Source organism: Colius striatus, chromosome 1, assembly GCF_028858725.1.
Source record: "Colius striatus isolate bColStr4 chromosome 1, bColStr4.1.hap1, whole genome shotgun sequence".
Classification (NCBI taxonomy): domain Eukaryota; kingdom Metazoa; phylum Chordata; class Aves; order Coliiformes; family Coliidae; genus Colius; species Colius striatus.
Window position 1 is genome coordinate 196,706,308 of NC_084759.1, and position 16,843 is coordinate 196,723,150.

Below are 16,843 nucleotides of genomic sequence, written 5' to 3' on the forward strand. Positions count from 1 at the left end.
TTAAGGGCTGTCAGACTGCTCCAGGCTACTCTGTGTGTGTGTAGAATTTAAGAATGGAGGAATTACCTAGGAATCCACGAAGATCTATCAGGACTAGACAGCTACTAAGGACATGGCTATGGAATAAACAGGAGATGTGAGGACCTGAGTTTTATACTAAATTTATACTAAAATTACATTTATGTTTAGATAGAGTACATACAAATAACATCTCCATTTGCAAAATAGGGAAAACAACCTTCTCCTATTTTATAGAGGTTCTTTAAGGAAGAAAACATAAAGATACTGAGGCTCAACTGGAGTAGATACGTTACCTAGACATAAGAATATATTTGTCAATATATAAGAATCTTGAACTTGAATATGAATTTCATAAAGATTGGCACTGAAACGGACTTAGGAAACACTTCTTTTTCAGCACTTGGAAAGCATCACTATGAAGTAAACCGTGACAAATGGTGACCTCAAATAGAGTACTCAGATGTCCCAAAATATTGAAACAGAACATTTGGAAATAAAAAAAAAGGAAATTAGTATTCAATTTTTTTTTTTGCAACATCTCACTGTATTTATTCCATAAGCATCTAGCAAGACAAAATAAATAGGAATCAAGTGCCATGTAATACTCCTGTAAATTCGCCTAAGGCAGTTTCTCTGCCTATGCTAGCAATTGTGCTAATGATACAGTAACAGCTTTAGAATAATCTCAGAAACACAATCAATCTTGTATAAACAGAAGAGAAAGGACCTCAAATTCTCAGTTAACCAGTTGGAAACATGAGACAAGACAGTGCACACAACTGTCTGGTGTGTAGAGGACATGACATTCTGGCATTGATAACAGCATCACTTGACAAGAACTGCAGCAGCACAGGCAGTACACCTTGCCATTAAACAAGCCTTTGCATCAGCTAGTACACAAATATCAAACTAAGGCTACCGATGAACTAAGCTCATAAAAAAAATATATATCTAGTTACATTAATTACTGTTATCCATTAATGGGATTCTTCGACAGATGGAACAGATGCTGGTTGAAATAATCAAGTGAATTCTGCAGGTCATAATCATAGCACAGTGCAATTGTATTTGCACTGACTTTAACCTTATCTGTCAAGTCAGTAAGTCATTATTTTAAAAAGTAGATGGATACAAAAATCTCACTGGCAAACATTCAACTAATTATTTCCACCATTCATAGAAAACAATTTAATAAAAAATGGGGTTTGTACTGTAGTGGTGACTGATATCTCCACCTAGATGGAGCTGTTGAAGGGAGAGTCTGCAGTGCAGACCTCAGGCTGCAAGAAGTACCTGGACCTTTCTCCTGGGGCAAGGCAGGCAAAAGTGTACCTGGGTGGAGGGGCTCCTCCAGGGGGTGGCTGAGCTTCAGGAGGAGGGAAGAAGGTTTGGTAGCCATCAGCGAGGCTGAGAGGGAGTAAGATAGATGGTTTCAAGCAGTCTGTGGTACACCCACGGCTCACAGCCAGCCAGTAACTCTCCCACAGGCACACACGTAAGAGTTAATAATGCAAAAGAATGGAAGTTTGACACGGCAAGGACCAGCCACAGGAAAAGACTTCCCCCAGAGCCTGTGATGCCCTTGCAGAACCCCTTCACAACTTTGCAGAAAAGGAAATACTCATCATATCAGGAGAGATGCTGGAGCTGAGTAAGGCAGCCTGATCTGCTCCTCCCCATCTACCAACCAGGACAACTAAAATACACTGATGGGTGATAGTAGTGGCAACTCTCCTGCTGACCTGATGCACTCTCTACAGAGGTATGCTGGTTATGGTAGGCTCATAGCAGAGATGTCACTGAGACTACCAAGCCTTGTACAGCACACCAACTATTATCCACTGCTATTGTTTCATGTGGGCACCTGTGACATGTCCAAGAGCAGGCCGAGGAATACCAAGAAGGATTATAGAGCCCTGTGAGCAATGGTAAGGGACTCTGGAACACAGGTAGTTTTTTCATCAAAACTCCTGGTCAAAGGGCCAGTCAAATCTGACAAGTCAACAAATAGGTACAGGACTGGTGCCACAGTCAGGGGTTTGGATACTTAGACCATGGGACTCACTTTGTGAAACAATATACAGGACGATGATCACATCCATCTGTCAGAGAAGGGGAAGAACATCTTGGGTAACAAGCTTGCCAAGCTGGTAAAGAGGGACTTAAAATAAAGATACCAGGGAGGGAAGAACCTCAATCCATCCCTCCCCTACCAATTTTATGCCATTGCCAGTAAGAGATGTCCAAAGCCTGGAGAGAGATCACAAATCAGCAGAAGAGCATCGGAAGAGAAGCACAAAGGAAGTTCAGCTACTCCAGCCAGTAAGACAGCTACCTCAGATGCTCAAATGAAATGCCTCTATCCCTACTTCAAAGGAATAAGAGATGTGCACACATCTGCAGGGCTACAATCTTCATGGCATCAGGGAGATGTGGTGGGATGGCTCCTGTGACTGCAGAGTTGGAAAGGAGATTCAGGTTCTTATGGGAAGACAAGTAGGGGAGATGAGGAGGTGGTGTTGCTTTCTATGTCAATGATCAGCTGTAGTGCATGGAGCTCTGCCTGGGGATGGATGAGGAGCCAAATAAGAGGTTATGGGTCAGGATTAAAGGGAGGGCAGGAAAAGGGGACATTACAGCAGAGGTCTGCTACAGGCGAGCTGACCAGGAAGACCGAGCAGACAAGATCCTCTATAGGAGCAGCCTGATGTTCACAAGCCCTGATTCCTGGGGGAAACTTCAGCAACCTCAAATCTGTTGAAAGGACAACACAACAGGGCATAAGCAATCCAAGAGATTCCTGGAATGATTTAGTGAAAGCTTTTTTCTACAAGTGACAGAGGAGCTAATGAGGAGAGATGCCATACTAAACTTTGTTCTCATCAACAAGGAGGGTCTGGTGGGGACTGTGAAGCTCTGGGGCAGCTTTTGGTGCAATTACCATAAAATGATCATGATTCTTAGGACAGTGAGGAGGCTGCCCCAACCCTGGAAATGTTCAAGGCCAGGTTGGATAAGGCTCTGAGCAATCTGCTCTAGGAGGCTGGAACTTCAAGGCCAGGTTGGATAAGGCTTTGAGCAATCTGCTCTCGCAGGCTGGAACTAAATGATCTTTAAAGGTTCCTTCTAACCCAAGCCATTCTATGAAAAAAATTAACTCATCTTTTCAAAGGACATAATCTTCTGTTCCTCTTACTGTACAAAGTGCTAGTTACATATGTCTCCCCTAGTTTCTTCCCCCTCATGCTAGTTTTATGCCAGAATAATTCCACAGTTCTTGGATTACTTCTATTATACAGAATATCTACAGAAGAAAGCAATTTTTGAGTTATATTTTATTGCTTCTAAGTAATTCAGAATATTTTTAAGGCAGCATGTAGTATAGTTCTTTAAGAGACTTCAGTTACCTGGGTAATACCTTGCCAGGCCAGTTGCACTACCAAAAACCTGCCATAATAAAGTGGGGTCCTCTTCTCTGTTCCGCTTGAATACATCATCCAATGCTGCAGTCCAGTTGAGTTCATTTAACACTATCGTTGCTGTCAAAGACAAAACACTTGGTATTAAAAAGTGACATCCTAACAAAAGCAGCAATCGCTACAAAAAGAAAACTGAACTACTGTAAAAATAAACATTTAATTCAACTACTACACAAAATAAATTTAGAGAAACCCACTCTTCTTTGGAAATTTTCGTAATTACCTATACTCTCTTCTTCCTGTGCTTTTTTGTATGCAATGGCTGTTTGTTGTTTGCATAGATAGTATCTTCTATAAATACTTTGGTTCTGAGATGTCAGTCTAGTTGCACTTCCCAGTTATAGATAAAATAAATGCAAGCACATAAAGTTGATGTTCAATAATTACAAAACACTGCAAAAAGAACAACTAGAATGACATCAAGAAAAGTAGGCATACACCTCATAAAGTAACAAAGATGTCTCTACAAATAGACGTTGTAAGAGGATTACATGTGAAAAAAACCAATAATGAGTTATTTGAATTGTAAGATTAATGCAGGACTGCATGCACAATAGTACTCACTATTGCATGCTAACAAGACCTTGATGTTCATAGAGGGGTTCACTTATAGAAAGATCAACAATGTGATCCTTACTCTTTATGCGTTGAGTCAGTTCCACAATGGTCATAAAGCACAAGGAAATCCACACTTTAGCGGAACACTACGAGGTCAGTTATATGGAAACTTACATTTGCAAAGCTGTCCTGAATCACTGCTTGTTTTAATCAAATATACTACCTAATTATTCAAATAAATAACATATTGACATGATCTGTGCTTCTTTGAAAAATATGTATTGGGAAACTTACTCTAATATTGAAGAACACTTTACAGGAATGGTCAATTGACTACAGATACCAGTCAATTACATTTTATTGTGATACAGAATACTTTACAATTTCTGGGAAACTATTCTTTTTACCCCTGTAGTGGGTTTATATGGACAGGTTTTGGTAGCAGAGGGCTAGAGGAGAGGCTTCTGTGAAAAGTTGCTGGAAGCTTCCCCTGTATTTGATAGGGCCAGAGTCAGTCAGATCTAAGATGGACCCATCACTGACCAAGGCTGAGCCAATTAGTGATGGAGGTAAGGCCTCTGTGAATAACTTATTGGAGAAGGGGAAGAAGTTGATGCAAAGGTGCTAAAACTGCATCAGAAAAAAAGGGATGAGAATGTGTGAGCAACAACTCTTCAGACATCAAAGTCAGTGAAGAAGGAGGAGAAGGAAGTGCCCAGGCCTGGAGCAGAGATTCCCCCACAGCCTGTGGTGCAGCCCATGGTGAGGCCCTGCCCCTGCAGCCATGGAGGCCGGAGTGGGTCACCATTGGAGTGGAGGAGGGAGAGTTTCTAGAAGAAGGAGGGGTAGAGGTGTTCAGTTTTTATTTCTCATTTCCTTACTCCATTTTGATTGTTGATAAACCAGTTCTCCTCCAGTTGAATCTGTTTTGCTCATGATGGTAATTGCTTACTGATCTCCCTGTCCTTATCTTGACCTGTGAACCTTTCATAATGTTTCTTTCTCCCTTGTCTAGTTTAGGAGAGAGAGTGACAGAGTGGCTTTGGTGAGCACCTGATACTAGGGTTAAACCACTATAACCTCATTTAATAAGCTGTAAACCTCTCAATAATTTTTTTAAAAAATATTAATAATATTGGCCAATAGCAAGTATACAGTTCATTAGAAAAAAACAACGACTTTTTGGTGGTTTGGCCACAAATTATTTTGTGTTGCCTAATGGCATTGTAAGTAATGTTCCTAAAACTGAAAAATCTAGATTAACAAGCCAAGAATGGAAAGAGAAATAGACAGGAAAAAACATTTGAGAAGAGCTAAAGATGTAGATGTAAATTGTGCAAAAGTTAATGCTGCAATACAGATCCTACTTACACTATAATATTCCACATAGGAAAGAAAATTTAACTTCTCTTGGAAATGGGCAAGTCAAGCTGAAATAATAACAATTCACGTTTAGGACACCTGAGTGGCATTACAAAATCTGGTATTTTGGTCTACATTCTAGCCCTCTGCTACCAAGGAAAAAATAAACAATAAAAATACAGACAGATTGCAAGTTAACATCTGACAGCCCATTTTGAAAGTGAAGTTGTTAACAGTTACTAGAGAAATGAGATCACAACATTAAATTTTATAGGCTTGTTTTAAAGGTTAAGGAGAAAATTACTACACTGTGTGTTTTGCAGAAAGGTTTATCTGTTTTTTTCAAAGTAGATTTAAAACAATATTACTCTCAGAATATATTTTTTTATAGCAGCATCAAATTAAATTTCCAACACTTGAGACTCCCTGTTAGAAATAAGCTTGAACTAGATACCTGTCTCTTCGTCAAGCGGATAATTATAAATACATATATGTTTATTCAAGAAAGAGGAGTAATTCCCTGAGCCACCATCATAAATGAATTATCATTTTAAAATGGTTACTGGTCAGTTATCTCCTTTAGATCCTTACTAACTACTGTGTAATTAAGTATTATGTACTGACTTTCTAAACTTGACTTTTTGTCAGATCTTACTTCCTGAGGTGGCTCCATGAAGTCATTAGAAGTTCTGCCATTTATATGGACAAGAATTCATTTTCAGCTTGACTTTGGGCTTTTTTTCTTACTTTACCATTTCCTCATCTGATGTATGAAGTACTTGGCCCAGTGGAAGCCTATGCCAATGGTTCCTGGTAGCATTTAGAGCAGTGGAGCTGAAGACACTTACTTAAGGCACGTGGGAGAATAATGATTACCTCTTTACAAGCTAACAAAGCATTTAGATTTCAAGGTTTCAAAGTCCTCTATGAATTCCCTAGTCCCATAACAATATAAACCAAGGCATATCTTTGGCACTGTAACCTGACTTAAAATTGCTGGAGCCTCGGCTTCTGTCAGTGACTTTACCACCCTGATGAGACCAATGATACCTCTATTCAGCAAAATATTTAATCAAGAAAAAAATATTTTTAAGTTAATCACACTCATAAATGCTTTTCTAAATTCATGACTCTGCATTCCATGAAAAAAAGCTCACCTATGAAATGTGAAACAATTTTCTGTATACAGGATTTCCTATAGCTTGTAAGCTTACTAATGAATAAACTATATTCAATTGAGTTATAGTAAACATCTTACTATATACTCACAAATACTGTTGCGGGGAGTGTCTGTGCAACAGCACCCAAAAATATTCAGCAAAGAATTATATGAGTCCCTATGTTTACAAACACCTTTGCACATACATAGTCATATGTGTATAATTATATCTTTACACTTATGCATATATTTAAAAAAACCCTCAACACCAAACACTAAGGAGACAATCTACAAATAGAAGAATAACCAAACAGTGAAGTACTGAATGTATATACTGAAATTGATAACTTCAGCACTTTATTAGACCTGTTGAGATTAGTCTATAAAGTAAGGAATATAACTTACTAGTTCTTATTTGTAAAATGTGGGGAGAGGTGATGCTTTGTAGCCAGGCAAGAGTTTTATGATCTTATTTACATCCCATTTCCCCTTCCTCTTCCCTCCTCTATAACTTTCTCAGAGACAAATATAACATCCTAAAATAATTTAAGAATTTGCAACAAGGGGGAAAAAGACTGAAACCATCATATGAAATTGGAATTAAAAAAATAAATAATGTGGACTTCAAGATGAGCAACAAGAATAGAACATCCCAATAGAAGTAAAATAAATAAATCTGGCTGCTGACAGGAGGTAACATAACTGTTCTCAGGTACTGAAAAACATATATTCTTGCACTCTAGAAATTCTTATTTAAGTTCCCAAATCTCATTTCAGAAATAAACAGCACACACATAAGGTTCAACATAAATCACCTTCCTCTTAATTCACTTTATGACGACATAATTTCTGCTTAGAACACACACTCAGAGTTTATTTGGTGGAACTGAGAGATAAATATGTTATTGTACAATCATTAAAACAATTATTCCTGGAGCAGTTTGTTATTTGTAATTACAACTTGCTCCTCTCATTCAGGATTTTTGTTTCCTTATATTTTTTCATTCTGACAGAAATATACTTGACAGAGAATGCACCCACATTTGTGTTATCTATTCTAGCAATCAGTAAATACGGAAAAGGGTACTAGGAATTTTACAAGAAACAATTTATTTTCACAGTTTGTATTACTCATTTGTTTCTGCTAAAGAATACACCCTGGACTTCAAAGGGCAAGCTGTAAATCAAATCCCTTTTCTAATGCAATACCTAATGCAATGCAATGCAATGGATTTGAATGGATTCTAATGCAATGGATTTGAAATTTGCCAAAGAAAACAAGCAAAAATGCTCATAAACAGCAAAAAAAAAAAAAAAAAAAAAAAAAAAACCAAACCTATTCTTCAAATAGTTCCTGCTAAGATATGATTATCAATTTGCACATAAAAATTAATGCAGTTTCACTTTCACTAGCTCATAGTAGAGACCATAGCATCTGTTGGAATACTCTAATTGGAGAGACATGGATTTGTATTGACTTCATGAATCACAGAATCTCAAGGGCTGAAAGGGACCTCAAAAGAGGTCCAAAGATTTTCTTTTTGTTGTTAAAAAACTGCATTTTAGAAAAATAAAATATTTAGAGGTGCTATAGCCACACCCACTGAGATGCTGTATAGCCTAGAAACACTTGCCTTTTCTTTTCACTTAATGGTTGTACAGGAAAGAGCTTTTGACTGATAATTGGCAGAAAATCTAGTTGGAGACAACCCTACAATAAGCTTATTTCTAAGTCTGCAAAAAGAAGTCTTTGAAGAATACTACTTCAAAGTGCTTCAGCTGCTACCTTTCATTTATGGGCAAGATGAAAAAATAAAATTTATCATCACACAATGGGAAGGATCTTTCTTGATGGCTAATTCTACTGAACTCCATCCATCTTTTCCTTCTTTCCCCTCTTCTTTATGTCATGAGGTTTAGGGGCCTTGACAAGGAGTGGATTCAATTTTCTTCTGCAAATGCAAACAATAAAAAACTGCAAGCACTACCGTGCTCTCTTTAAAAGAACTAGAATGTACTTCTGATGACTTATTCAACATTTAGGCTCTAGCCTGCATATGAGGTAGAGTACAATTTTATCTGAAAGCGAGAGCTACTTACTATATCTGAAAATACGTGAGCTGCTGCTCCCTGATGCAGCAGCTACACATGCACTGAGGAGAAGAGAAGGGCGCTGCTCAGAAGGTTGTTAATCTTCCTTTAGTGTGTAGAATGTATTACACTTTCATATCCTATTTAATGAAGTTTACTCACTGATTTCTTTAAAGACAACATTGACTAGTTATTGTTATAAATGAAATATATATTTGTAATTATATGTGACGGTATTTAAAAGTGGGCACAGAAGAACAATACATTTGCAAGTGCATGTTTTTGCATATATGTGTGCAGACAGACATTTCCATCTGTAGCCATGATAATCAGGTATTATAGAAACTTACTGAAGGTACAAACTACTCTTCTTTATGATTTCTGTGTTTCACTAGTGTTTTCAAGATCACATTTCTTCCATCTTACCTTAAATTACATAGAACATTATTCCCTCTCCACTGCCATTGGAAAGTTGCACTTGCATTTCAACTTGGACTAATAAGGAACAGTCTTTTTTATTTTAAGTTTCTTTAATTAGAGTTCTGGACTGGCCTATATACGTATATATATACATAGATACAAAAATAAACATTCTACCATAATTCCTAAATATAGTAATTTGAAGAATTATTGTGGTAGTAACTTCTATGTCAATTTTTCAAATTTAGATGCATCTTTTAAGCCAACTACTCTCTCATGCAAAGTTCAGCATGAGCAAAAGGCCAGAGCAAAGGAAAGAGTATAGTGGCTCCAACCTGAACACTGTCTCCAAGGTAACTGGTCCTTGGAGCAGAATCACAAATCTGAACTTAGATACATAGACTCTCCATAGAAAACTGCAGAAAACTGTCCAGCTTAAAGTAGTAATCTAAAAATGTTACAAACTTTGCTCATTTTTATCAAAAAAAGCATTTATGAATGTAAAGGTAATGTGTTTTTTTCAAAGGACAATAAGAAAAAAAAGGTCTTAAAATTTAACATATAACAGCTGTTATATAGTGTTATTTCCAATAGAACCACAGAATAGTTTTGCCTGGAAGAGACCTTTAAGTTCATCAAGTCCAACCTTTGTCCTAGTCCTATTGAATATTAGATCACTTGACTAAGTACAATGAATAGATCATTAGTTCTGGCAATGTTTTGCTGGATATTGTATACATAAATCCATTTTAAAATCTTGCTTTTAAAGTAGTATTTGTATTTCTCATTATACTGGAATTTTAAATTACTGGATAATCAGAATTGTTTGGGTAATATGCATTCAGTGGTGCATAAAAGCAAAGTATTAAAATACGATTTTTAGCATATGGAACAATCATGAAATCAAATTTCAACATCTAAGATTGCTGAAAAAATGTTATTGAGTAGATATTTTACACTTTAAATTAAATTAATTAAATCTTAATTAAATGATAAAATATCATGTACTTTTTTCTTTAAATGAACAACTTCTCTACTCCCCATTAGATATCTGACATTATGTCCCAGACACTTCTATAAATAATTCTCTGAAGAAGTCACTGAAGTCTAGCATACTGTTGTGTCTGTGTCAAATCAAGCAAATTAATTGGCAATGCCATACGCTGTCTGCTAACTGGCTTAGCTGCCACATGCTGATAGCTAGAGAGCACTGTAAAAGCTCATTTAAATTAAGAAAAATCCAGGAGAAGGAAATGGGAACAAAAATTACAAGATGAGAAGATGGAATTAAGCTTCTACTATAGCTCAACAAAAAAAGTTAATAAAATGCAGTCATAAACACTTCAGTACACACTCATCATTTTTCAACAAGTTATTTATCTCTATAAAACATAAAAGATGCTCATATTATACACTGCAACCTATTACTGATAACAGTATTTGTGCATCTTAGAATTTGGAAAGGATGAATGCTGTTTTTTGCCTTGTGTCCTCTAATATCAAGATATACCAACATGTAGTCTAGAATGGAATAATATCTGATGGAAACAATCATATAGTACTCTATTTTTTTTTTTTTCTGAGAAGATAGCAAGAAGTTAAAATATGTGAAAGATATTGTAGATTAGAGTGGTTCTGGAGGATTTTATAGAGCTCTGAACAGTGTAAGAATCTATTTTTATTACCTATTATTAATTACTATTTTTATTAGTTTTTACAGGTGACTGCAAAGTAGGCCCTCTAATTGGAAATAATCCCTTCTTTAAAAACACAGATGAAGTATTATTTTTAAGTATGTCATATTTTTATAGAAATATTAGGGATTAATTATCAGCAAAACATTCAATTAGAAAGTAATGATGACTATATTACACATATTAACTCTGGTCTTCACTTAGCACTAATTTTTTGTTAGCATTTCAAAGGATATCCTAGTGACGCTCAAATTAAACTAGCTTTAGAAACATGCTTGATCTTTAATGAAGACTCCTCTCTATAAACATTTTTAATTAGGTGTTGATAAAAACAAACAAAATCAATCAAAAAACTGTCTGGAAATGATGTTCTGGAATAATTTATCAAACTTTATCGTCAATTTGCCAGGGTATCACCACTTCAAAAACTTTCTTACAAGCTCAGTAAATCATAAGTAGTAGCTGGGTTAAGTGAGAAGGAAAACAACTACAAACACGCTCACATAACAATGTTCTCTTTCCTTCCTTGTGCTTTTTACAATTTTTAAACTATTTTGCTGACTTTTGTTATAATTTGTTATTAGTTGTAGTCTGAAAACTCAAATAATTCAGAAATGGATGTTATCACATTAGCTTTATGTAGATGATGTATTACAAAGTTCTTACATTTTTTTCTTATATCATCCATCAACAATTCCTTCTCTCCTCCCTCCAGCTATGATAAAAAGATTGCTTGAAACACTATCCGGAACACTGTGTGTTTGTTTTGTCCATTATGTCAAGGAGATGAATTGCAAGTGGACAAAATGCTGAATGTAGCCACTAAGATACCTGGTGAAAAATAGAAAATGTCTTCTGAAAAGAGACAGAGTTTGAGTAAAATAACCAAGATATATGAGTCAGAAAGCAAGCCCACCCCTGAAAAGGGTATGTGGGATTGCCCAAATGGTTATGAAGTACTTAAATTACAGCATGTAATTGGGAGGTCTCTTTTTATAGTAGAAGGTCTTAGAACAGCATTCTGCTAGGAGACACAAGCAAGTAGCTCAGATCTTTCATGTCAGAGCTTAACCATTTTCTAAAAGGAATGTCACAAACTAGCTAGAGTAAGAACTGTAAAAAGCTGCCCTATTCTGAGAAATCACCCTCTGCTACAAACAAAGAAAAGGTCCTTTTTAGAAGTTGACATTTAGGAAATATAAACAATGACATTTTACACAGTTAATGACAGAGTTGGAGGTAAAAGCACTTTTCTTATTCATTTTTAATTAACAAATACTAAATTTTTAGAAACTATAGTTTTTACTACATTTATATCTAATACATACATATGTATGTTCCTATAATCTATAAAAACTACATTTAAAAATATTTTTAATAATTATAGATGCTAAAATTATTTTCCCTATATTATATAGATCATATCTGGAGAACATAGCTATTTCATAGACAATATTTTTTCCTGAGGTTTAGGACATTTTTAATATCTTAAAATAACACAGTGGATTTGGCTAATGGATTTTAATCTAATCCCCGTATAAATGAAATATTAATGAATACCAGGCTGGTTTAATCTATCTAAATGTATGTCTGGCAACAGAAATCCAAAACACATTGAATGTGAGGGGAATACAATACACAAGCAGGAAACGTGAGAAAAATGATGATGAGACAAGGTCTGTTCCATCACCTGAGCCCGTACAGATGTGACAGCTCCTGCTCCCTGTCAATATTCCAACCACCTCATTAAGGAGTCTTGTGGACTAAAAATAACAAATTTTCAACAGTCTTTTTTTCTGATGTTTTTGATGGTGGTCATTTTGGTCAAAGTTGTGCCAAATAGGAAACAGACACATATTTCTAAAATTCAGCTACACAAGGAAGATGTCTCTTCTCTCAAAGAGATGGAACATCTGTCCCATGTGCAACTTCATTATGGCTTCCCAGAAGAACATTAAAAGAGAATTTGTCATTCTATAGCCTGACATCATCATAGGTGGTGTACTTGAAGTGTTAACTAAACTTAGTTTGGTGTTTTCCAGATTCTATAGAGGAAACATGAATAAAACTCCTCTCTCTTAAAGATCAAGGGGCAATAGGTTACTAGAAAGGTGAAAGATCAAAGCTTGCTACCTCTACAAACAGAAGTTCTCCTTCCCTCTCTGAAGATTTTGTTATTTCTTGCTATAAAAAAAAAAAGACTTTGCCTGTACCTTTGCAAGAAGAAATATATATATATTTGTAGTGTTCAATGTATGAGAAACAGAACACTTCCAGTCCTGTGCTTCCAAGATGCCAAGCTGAATTCCACTCTTGGACTGAATCATGGTCTCCCTGAAATTAATGACAAAATTCCTTTACTGCACAGGGAACTGATTTTATCCTTCATTTTCGGAATACTTAACCCCACAGTGTTCATCCACCCTTTCTGTGCATAATATTTTGTCACTGTAATGCAACAAACAGATCACAGAATTAGACACCAGGATTTAGTACTTCAGATTTTTTAAGCAATTGAAAAAAACATTACCCTTACATATCACTTCATTAAACTCAAAATGCCATTGACAGAATAAAAAGACTCAAAAGGATCTTGACGAAAACATTAAAATAACACTTCTTTTGAGGTTTTTTTTGTCTGTTTCAATGCCATGAGTACTCTCTTAGGATTCACTCCTATTTTCTGTATTCACCACATTATTCACTCAGTACAGTAGTTCCTCGGTCTACAATGTCCAAAAAAAAAATTCTAATCCTGTGCTTGCTGGAATGGGAATCAGAAAAAAAGTCTTATTGCCTTATATATACCTACTCATACAGTTTAGACTGTACTAAATTTGAGCTACTTTAGCTACCCATATTGAACTTGGGGGTCATCATCCTTCTTGAAAGACTAAATACTACAAAAATAGGGATTTTAAAATCAGAGAAGCTTCTGAGTTTGAGGTTTCTAAGGGCTTCTATACAGATCACTCCCAATAGTAGGAAGAGGCCAATATATTAAAGAAATATAGACACAGATGAATGACTGCTATGGAGCAAAAAAAATGCATCAGGAACCAAACCAGTTAAGAATACATTATAAAGACCTCAGAAGTCACACATTATTTTGAACAGCTACTTTCAGCTAAAGGCAGGGAGCGAGGTGCATTGCATACCACAATTCCTAGGATAAATAGGAGGATATAAAAATACGAATTAATTACCCTATGCACCAGTACAGGCTGAGGATCAAAATGCTGAAGAGCAGCTCTACAGAGAGACCTGGGAGTCCTGATTGATAATAAACTAAACATGAGCCAGCAATGTGCCCTCGTGGCCAAGAAGGCCAATTTCATCCTGGGATGCATCAGGAAGAGTGTGGCCAGCAGGTCAAGGGAGGTTCTTTTCCCCTCTACTCAGCCCTGGTGAGGCGTCATCTGGAGTCCTGTGTCCAGTTCTGGGCTCCTCAGCTCAAGACGGACAGGCAACTTCTGGAGAGAGTCCAGTGCTGGTGAATCAGCCAGTCCTCCCAGTTTGGTGTCATCAGCCAACTTGCTGAGGGTAATGTACATGCTTTTGACTTTGACGCTAATACTGACATTCAGAAAAATCTCTGGCGTATCATAGCATGGTAGGGTTGGAAGGTCTCTAAAGGTAGAGATATCTGGTCCAACCCCCCTGCTAAAGCAGGTCAATCGAGATCGGGTTGCAATATCATAATCTTGCTAAGTGTCTTCCTCAGCTATAGAATACAAATGATGTAATTACCAGATGTCAGTAATAAACTTTGAGAGTCATGTTCTGAAGGTCTTTTGAATGATCTGTTGAAATAATTTGGCACAAAACCAGGTTTACAATATACATAGTTTCTATATTATTTACCAATCTACATCTGGCTAGCATTTTGCACTTGCAAACTCATGTCAAAGGGTTATATGTAACCAAATTACATCTTTTTTTTTTTTTTTTCCAAAGCACCAATACAACAATTGGAACATCAACTGATGCTTGCCAACCTGTCAAAAAAAAACCCCACACTTTTTCATAGCAACATATGTAGCATTTTTTTTAATTGTAGATCCTAAGGCTTCTGAACACTGGCAGAATTTTAAGATTTTTTTAGTCAAGAAATAAGAAAATACTAAATTTCTAAGAATTCTTATTTTAACTAAGATTTATTTATTTTTGCAGAAACAAGGAAAAAAAATCCTTCCGTTATCTGTAAGATATAACAACAAAAAAAAAAAGCAAGGCTCAAACATTCTGGATGACAGACTCCTACAAACTTATTTCAGGGACAACATTTGAAGAAACATTGTAGGACCAACCAACAATATTTTTCTCACAGAATGAGATTTCAAGTGTGTGACCTAGTGAGCAATTATTGGGTATCTCTCTCTGGCCTCCTTCTTGGCAGCATATGCCACAGAAAAGCATAAAATACTGTCAAAGTCATCCAATTTGCTTCGTGACAGCATACAACAAACTAAAAAAGCAGACAAGCTATCCATCATCTGCTCAGACTATAACCCCTAAGGCAAGGGAATGGAAAAGAGAAATGCTATAGCTATGTAATTTGTCATGATTAATTAGTTATTTATTAATGTATTAAGACTTCACTTTGCTAAGTATAGTCTAATCACATTAAGCAGGAAACTTTCATGTCTTGCAAATATTAAAATGGGGATTAAGACCTGACACATTAAGACATATTAAAAAAAAAAACATAAGCAGGGGATTGAGGGAAGAACCCTATCAGCAGCAGGACAAGAACATAGGGTACTGTAGAGCTCTGATTAGCTCTTTCACTAGTCACTGTCCTCCTGGTGTTTTAGAATTTAAAAAAATTGCCCAATGTCCCTCTGCCTCTGACCTCTCATTCCCTGTTACATGTCACAGAGAAGTCATATAAAATTCAGGAATAATTAAGGAAATTTTATTGACTATAAATGGAAGAACTAAAGGAAAAGTGATGCAAGAGCTCACCTACTGCAAAAATAGAGACATTCATGACAAATTAGATGAAAAGATGTGTTCTGTATAGGCATATAACGAGATATCAAAAAATGAAAAACAGCTTTTGAGGAGCGATCAATAATCTGAAGCAGCAAATGAGACATTTCAAGACAGTAACTCAAGAATAATGCTTGTGAGAAAAGCAAAACATATTTCATTAAATTAGTTCAAAAATTAGGGATCCTATAAAGACAGGCTGAGTTGTTCAGCCTTGAGAAGAGAAAGCTCCAGGGAGACTTTACAGCCATCTTCCAGTACCTAAAGCAGGGGGTTACAAGAAAGCTCCACAAAGGCTACAAAGACTTTTCACGTGGGTAGGTATTGACAGAACAAGGGCTAATGGCTGCAAACTGAAATATGGTAGATGTAGATTAGATCTTTACTGAGGGTGGTGAGGCAGTGACACAGGTTGCTCAGAGAGGTTGTGGCTGATCCATCCCGGGAAGAGTTCAAGACCAGATTGGATGAGGCTTTGAGAAAACTGCTCTAGTGGAAGCTGTCCCTGCTGAAGGGACGAGGGTTGGGATGAGAGGATCTTTAAGTCCCTCCTAACCCAAACTATTATATGTTTATTCTGAAAGGAAACAAGGAATAAAACATTAACCTACAATGAAACAACTTGCAGTGATGCACAAAAAAAAGACCTTCATCAAGTTATACATTTTGTGCTATTTTCTGTCAGCAATCACCAACAAACACATATATTCATATAAAAGGCATATATACATCATTTGTAGGTAAATACATTTTATATATTCAATGTCTTCTGGATTAAAAAGAAGGTAGATTCTGATTAAAAAAAAAAAACAAAACTAAAACACCAAAAATCCTCAGCAACAACAAAATTCACCACCTCAAAATGGCATTTAAATTTCATTATTCCATAAAGATCTATTATTTAGGAGAAATAGAAAATCAGGGGTCATCCATTTACATATATATACTCAAACTTACAGAAGACTGTCAGATTGATTCGTTGTTTGGATTCCAGTCTAATCACAGAATCACACAGAATTCAACAAGACTAATTTTAGAAGGAACTATATGTTGTTTGGCTCTAG

The 16,843-nt window shown here is 36.1% G+C and overlaps 1 protein-coding gene across 2 annotated transcripts in view; it reads right to left on the reverse strand.

Moving 5' to 3' along the window:
* CACNA2D1 (calcium voltage-gated channel auxiliary subunit alpha2delta 1) overlaps positions 1-16,843 on the reverse strand; it is a 393,756-nt gene that overhangs the window by 120,011 nt on the left and 256,902 nt on the right. The window contains exon 7 of one of the 2 annotated variants that reach the window (XM_061989201.1): positions 3,429-3,560. The exons of the other annotated variant lie outside the window; for it this stretch is intronic. Within the exon in view, the coding sequence (XP_061845185.1) occupies positions 3,429-3,560 (132 nt within the window). The remainder of the gene's footprint in view (positions 1-3,428; positions 3,561-16,843) is intronic. 2 annotated transcript variants of the gene reach the window in all.